The sequence below is a fragment of the Rhinatrema bivittatum genome, unplaced genomic scaffold (genome assembly GCF_901001135.1).
Source record: "Rhinatrema bivittatum unplaced genomic scaffold, aRhiBiv1.1, whole genome shotgun sequence".
Taxonomy (NCBI): domain Eukaryota; kingdom Metazoa; phylum Chordata; class Amphibia; order Gymnophiona; family Rhinatrematidae; genus Rhinatrema; species Rhinatrema bivittatum.
Genome location: NW_021821260.1, coordinates 72,913 through 79,859, shown reverse-complemented (window position 1 = coordinate 79,859; position 6,947 = coordinate 72,913). Strand labels below are relative to the sequence as shown.

The window sequence follows — 6,947 nt, the reverse complement described above, 5'->3', positions numbered from 1 at the left end:
CTGGAGCGACGGGCACCGACTCCGGGGTTTTTCTAGGAGCTGCCGTGGCGGGTCACCGCCGCGGGCAAGGTAGAGGGCCACAGTCGTGACGTTCCATGGCTGCGAAACACAACAAAACTGCTTGCATGCTCAAAGTAAAAAAAAACAAAACAAAATGGCTGAAATAGCTGATGACATTGTACAAGGTGATACCTTAGTTATCAGAATGCTTTTCTTTTTTTTATTAATATTTCAGAATTGCAACTAGTTTAATCTTCCCTATCTCTCCAGGACTTTATAACTGCAAAGAAATGTACTGTGCATAACTTTCAGACAAATTTGTACAAGCCCAATAGCTTCAATCAGCTTGTACTTCTTAATTCTAAACATTAATAATAGCTATTCTATCACAGTATAGACTATAATGAAGGAACCAATCAATCCAAAACTTTCATCACTTTGCTTGTGTGACTCAAGTACAATTTACTATACTAACATCCAAAGGGATGTCAGGGAGAATACCAGTAACAATTTGGCATTTGTAGTGATTATGCTGAGAATTCTGAAAATTATGCCATTTCTAAGCCACATCAATCTATATGCATGCCATTGACTGAGAACTTTTCCTTCATGAAAGATGTCAGAATTGCTGTAGTTCTTTTTATGCTTCTTAAATTGAAATGAATTAATGAGATCACTCTTATCAGTAAAAGGAGTGTTATTGCCAGCAGCTGCAATCTTCAGTAAGCTCCATGGGATAGGAGATGCTCATTGGAACACTGTTACAACGATGATTAACAATAAAACAATTCAAAATAAATTACGTTTGCAATCATTATTAATATTGTTAAAAAAAAAATACCTATTAGTAATAATCTCCTTGATTCTGGGTGTTTCTGTCACCAAAGACTGTCACTTCCCTTGTTTGATTACTTTGCCTTTAGTTTGATATATCTACACATAGACTATGGGTCCCAATACTATGAGGACAGTTACTTACAAACTGCTTAAGTATTCCAGCATTATTTTATTTTAATTACATATTGCATTATACGGAACAAAAGAAAACATAAGGTGGCCAGAAAGATCTCAATGTTCAGTATCTATACTATAATTCATCTCACCTGAGTAACAAACAATGGGGGCAGATGTTCAAACAAAGCCGAGCTTTTAAATTTAGGATTCTAAATTAGGTGCTTGAGGTTTTTGCTGAAAATTCACATAAATTTAGGAGCTTAAAAGTTAAGGTCCTAAATGTAGGCCTACTATTTATTTTCTTAGATTTAGGCCCCTAAATTAGGTGCCTAGCTCTGAAAATCAGTGCTACACACCTAACTTTGTTTCCCTGCCCTAACTCCACCCCTGGAGCCATCCACTTTTAGAAAACTAATGAAACTAGGAGCCTAGTAGATTTTCAAAAGGGCAAATTTAGAGGCCTAACTCCTTAAGTTAGGAGCCTAAACTCTTTGAAAATTGGCCCCAATGTTTTTATCATGATAATTAAGAAAATGCAAACTAATGACATGAACTTCTGTACCTTAAGGTTGTCTGGAAGTTCTGAACGCCCTGCATACCCTGGATTCATTGTTATAAAAACAGCACATGTAGGATTCAGTTTCAGTTCAGTTCCTTCAAAAACTAATAAATCCGATCCTGAATTAATGCCTATAAAGACAAACAGAATTACATTCCATCAAGATATCTGATGAAAGTTGGATTCCAGCAGATAAAGACCATCAAAATAACTTATTACCTCTTTGGATAGTAAGAATTTGTTGGGCAACAACAGAAAGTACTTCCAGGTCAATTCTGTTAAATTCATCAAAACAAGCCCAGGCTCCACAAGACAGCAATCCCTAGAAGGAATGAGTTTAGCAATGTCTAATTTAAGACAATTAGCTAATTATTCAATGCAGCATAATTAAACAACATCTACTTTTAGATTACAAGTAAATTTTGTTTTATAATTGTAGCTGTTTTACAGGAAAAATATTGCATTAAATTACAAAAAAACTGAATAGTCCATTGGTACATAACCTCCATTCCTCGAGCGCTGCAAACAGGTCTGGTTTTTGGTATACTCACAATGAATATGCATATCTTTGCTTTCAATGGAGGCAGTGCACGCAAATTTATCTCATGTATATTCACCGTGGATATTCTGAAACAAGAATTGTTTGCATCACTGGAGGAATTTAGTTATGCACCTCTGGTATAGTCTATCAAAGCTTTCACTAAGTCATTCATATTTTGATTTACATTATTAGTCAAATAAATATTACATTGAAAATAGTGATGGGAAAATCTCCAGTTCACATGATGATTTGGATATCAAAATATTTGGTTTATATATACTTGGAGAGTCTGTTGCCACTTGGAGCTGGCTTTAGGGTATAGCTAGTAGAATGGTCAGCTGGGGAGCTATGCAATAAGGTGCATCGCTGGCCAGATTCAGCACCAATACTAGCTCCTTAAGCAGCTGTACAAGCCCCGCACCTTAAGACACACAGACCCATAGCCAACCTCAGCAGAAAATCAGGAGGAGCAGCAGCAGCCTGTGTTGTTGCTACCATCAGTCTTCCTCATCATTGCTAGTCCTGTGAGCATATTCAAAATTCATGGGCAAATACTTCTTGTATGCTGATCTCATGCTGCATGAAATCAGGGTACAGGAATGGATGGGATGGAATGGAAGGGAAGGGAAGACACGGTGCTAGCAGCTCTGCCACTAAACAGGTATTTTACCTGGGGAGAAGGCAATACGAACATGCGGATGGGTAGATTCAATGGCAGCAGACGGGGAAGGTAAGAGGAAGATACTGGGGTGTGGAAAAGAAAGGCAGGGGACAGTTGCTGGGGATGGGGGTAGTTAAAAGTCAAAAGAGTGTATGCTTGGGATGGGGGTGTTAAGAGGCAGATGAGAAGATGCTGGATGGTGGTTATCCCAGTCCTTGCCACTCACTTGTAGAGAGAACTTGCATATCCTCCTATCCAAATCAACAGCAAGGACCCGAGGTGGGAATCAGGTGGGAGAGGGGGGGCAACATCAACAATTTTCATCCAGGTTGCCATTTTCCCTAGAACTGGCCCTGTTGCTATTGACCTTCAAATGTGTGCTGTTTGGGGCATTTTTTGTATAATAACACAAGTTTACTCAGATTTGATTTGATTTATGCAAATATTCCCAAATTAAGGGGCAAATTTTTAAATGAATGTGCATGTAAAAATCAGGACTTTTGTGTGTGGCTTGGCCCTGTGTGCACCACGCGCATTTTCAAAAGGGCCCGGCCATGTGGGTAAGTCCCAATACACGCATAAATGCTGGGCCCTGAAAAAGGGGAGGGCCAGGAGTAGGGTCTAGGCAGGGAGGGGAGAGGCGAGGTGGGACAGAGGCTGGCCAGGACAGCGGTCATTAGCCGCTATCCCAGGGAAGCGCATGCTGGGAAACTACTTCTGCTTGGAAGGAGCAGGAAGTAGAAAAATAAACAATTTTCTGATTTCTGGGTAGCTAGGAAGGGGTTAGAGGTCAGGGTGGAGAGGGGGAAGGGAAGGAAGGTTAGGCAGAGGATAGGGAACTGGGGGAGGCCCAATGGCATCACCATGTGTAATTTAGTAAAATTTACCCCCCCCTGCCCATGGCCAACGGATTTTATAACATGCATGTTATAAAATCGGTGCACACAAGGACGCGCATGCACTCCTTTTAAAATCTACCCCTTAATGAATTAAAAGATAGTACAAATCTCTATAATACCTGAAACATAAGTGCATATCTACAAATATTTTCACCTATTGCATATACAAAATAACCAAACCAGATGAATACAGAGATTAAAGTCAAGTTACTAATGCTCTAGATCAGTGTTTGTCAACTGTTGGTCTGCAGAACAGTGGTGATTGTAGGAGGAAGATGAGGAAATGAGACTGGCACCACAGCTGCACCTGCTGCACTGCACCCCATACCATGGCCAGATGGATGTTGTCCAGGCCAGCAGAGACTCCCTCTAACCTGCTCCCTACGCAATCTACTGCAAAACTTCTTCAGCTTGTGCCATTTCTGAGGCCTAATCGCTGGAACAACAGCAGCAGTGGCAGCCAGCTCAGCATTAAGGAATGGCCAGACAGCAAACACTCCATTCTCAGGCCCCCTCTCCCATACAGAAGCCAGGAAAGGTTGAGGCCATTGTGGGGCCTGAAAATGAGGTGCATGCTGATTTAGTCTCCTGTTTGCCTCTTAATATTCATCGTAAATTGTAAATTGTTAATTTATTATCCTCTTGTTATGTCTTACTTGTTTTCTTTCCTTCCTACTGCTTCTTGGTTACCCCCTCGCCCAGTTACTCTCCCTGTTGAAATGTACTTTCCAAGCTTTCAGTTATTATGTGAACCGGTATGATGTCCCCACAATTACCGGTATATAAAAGTTTCTAAATAAATAAAATAAATAAATCGTGTAGCAGCTGTGCTGTTCCAGCAGTTGAGCTTCTGGTACGGCTCCAAATTAAAAAAAAAAAACCACATTCACAGGGTTGGGAGTCAGGGGGGAGAGGGTAGTTTGATTGTAGAGGGCAGGGACATGTGGCCAGATTTTTGTTTGGAAAGCTGTTAGCACTAGGCTGATCCATGCCACTTTCGCTAAGCAAGAAAGGCGAAGGAGGAGAGGGAATATGGAGAACTGAGGCTAGCAGAAGGAAAGAGGGGAATGGATGTCTTGTTGAAGAGTGATATAGATGGAGGTGGAATCTGGTAGGAGAGATAGAGACACTGAGACCTCAAGGAGAAATCTTTTAAAAAACTTTTTAAGTAATTATATTTTACATGTCCTAATATGCTGCAGAATCTACTCCTGAGCTGTCAAGTTTGGGGAAGGTTCTTACCCCACCCCTGTTCTTCAATTTTCCAATTTTCAAAGAGGAACTTACACTTCCTCCTCCCCTCCCTTATACCTGAGTTCAGCAGCTCTGCAGCTAGTCTATGCAATTTCAGGTAGGTAGCTAGTCAATCCCTGTATACCAGTGTTTGAGAAATACTGCTCTAGATTTATCCAAACTGAGTTGTAAATGGCTCAGATTTATATGACTTGAGTTATGGCCTATTTGGTTGATGTTCAAATTTAAACCAAACTGGTTTGCATATCACCAGTTTAATTTTTCACTTGTGGTTTTAAAAAATGTATTAAAAATATATTACCTCATCTAGTCCACTGGTGCAACTTCATTTTAATGGGAGGTGAGATTCTTCTATATACGATACAAGAGTGAGATCTGGGGGTGATCATATCTGATGATGTCAAGGTAGCCAAAAAGGTAGGTAAATTGACAGCAAAAGCCAGAAAGATGCATCGTTGTATAGAGAGAGGAATGGTCAGCAGAAATAAGAAGGTGTTTGCCCTTATATAAGTCCCTGGTGATACCTCATTTGGAATACTGTGTACAATTCTGGAGACGCACCTTCAAAACGATATAAATCAGTTGAAGTCAATCCAGAAGGTGACTACTAAAAGAGTCAGTGGTCTTCACTGTAAAGTGTATGAGGACAGATCTAACATGTATACCCTAGAGGAAAGATGGGATATAAAAGAGTCATCCAAGGTATCGATGCACAGGAGGCAGGCCTCTTTCAACAGAAAGGAGGCTCTGGAACAAATGGTCATGAAATAAGGGTGAAAGGAGATAGACTCAGGAGTCATTGAAGAAAATATTTCTATACAGAAAGGGTGGTGGATACATCTAACAACCTCCCAGTAGAGGTGCAGGAGGCAAGGCTAGTTTCTGAATTCACAAAAGCATGGGATAAGCACAGGGAATCTCTGAAGGAATGGTAGGACCTGAAGGGCTGAGCATTTGGTTTTGATGGGCAGACTACATAGGCTGTACAGTCATCTGATGTCATGTTTCCATGTTTCTATTGTAGACACCTAACTACTGTACAAATATTCAAAATTCAGTCCAATCTGTTCTGCTACAAGTTTTAATAAAACAGAAGAAGACCGTGGTAGAAATGTTGGTCCTAGAATGCAAAATATTTTTAATATAATTTGGTTTACTACAAACCTTGAAGAACTTTCCTAAAGCAAGGTAGTCCAAACCATCAGAACAATTGAACACTACGCACTGTTTGGCAACAGCCTTTGCCAAGTCTTTTGTAGTTTCTGTCTTGCCAGTGCCAGCAGGACCTTCCGGAGCTCCTCCAAGATGAAGATGAAGAGCACCAAACAGAGTTCTGGAAATTTAAACAAGCAAAATGCTTATAAAATTAAACAATAAAAATGCACCATTTCTGTTAGACCACATTTAAGGTATTTAGGCCCAAAATTATTTTGTTGTTCTTCATATAATAGATTTTAATGTTCATGTATTGCCAGAACCAGTAATAGTAGAGAAAAGGAATGTACAGCCTTCCATGTACAGGCCTACCAATCTATCATCTGTCAAGATTTAGTGAAATTGCTTACCTGTAACAGGTACCTCTGAACACAGCAGGACACCTAAATGGGTTTGGCACATAAGTGTGCCCTTGGCACCAAACAATCTTCCAGAATTATCCGGATAGGCCTAAAATCCTTTACTTCTCGTGCACTGAAGCTCCTGTGCTAGTTTGGCCCAGTTGCATCCCACAGTTCTAATAACCTAGCTTTGACTGGGGACAGAACAACTCCAATGTAGTGACAGGATGAATTATGTAACTGGTGAAATGCCATCTTCAGCAAACAACTTTTACAGATCAGCAACTTCTTTTTCTTTAAAGACAGGTAGGTTCACCATATCACATAAGAGGAATTCCCTAGCTAAAGGTATTTTCAACTAAAAAGGGAAATAATAATAACTGCCAAATGGCAGGAAACATTTTTTGTTGGGAAAAAGCCTTTTTGTTTTGTGGCATGGGGAGGGGAGGTATGTTTAAACAAAATGGAAAAAAACCCAAGAACTATATAATGGGCCCTTGAGGGATGGAGTTGGGCTCTATCC

The 6,947-nt window shown here is 40.3% G+C and overlaps 1 protein-coding gene across 1 annotated transcript in view; it reads right to left on the bottom strand.

The window, feature by feature from the left end:
- Positions 1–1,516: 1,516 nt before the first annotated feature.
- LOC115082560 (dynein heavy chain 7, axonemal-like) overlaps positions 1,517–6,947 on the bottom strand; it is a gene marked incomplete at its 3' end in the record, with an annotated part of 54,158 nt that continues 48,727 nt past the window's right edge. Inside the window, exons 6-8 of the mRNA XM_029586776.1 lie at positions 6,033–6,201; positions 1,733–1,835; positions 1,517–1,644 (exon numbers count right to left, since the gene is read on the bottom strand). Of these exons, the coding sequence (XP_029442636.1) occupies positions 1,517–1,644; positions 1,733–1,835; positions 6,033–6,201 (400 nt within the window). The remainder of the gene's footprint in view (positions 1,645–1,732; positions 1,836–6,032; positions 6,202–6,947) is intronic.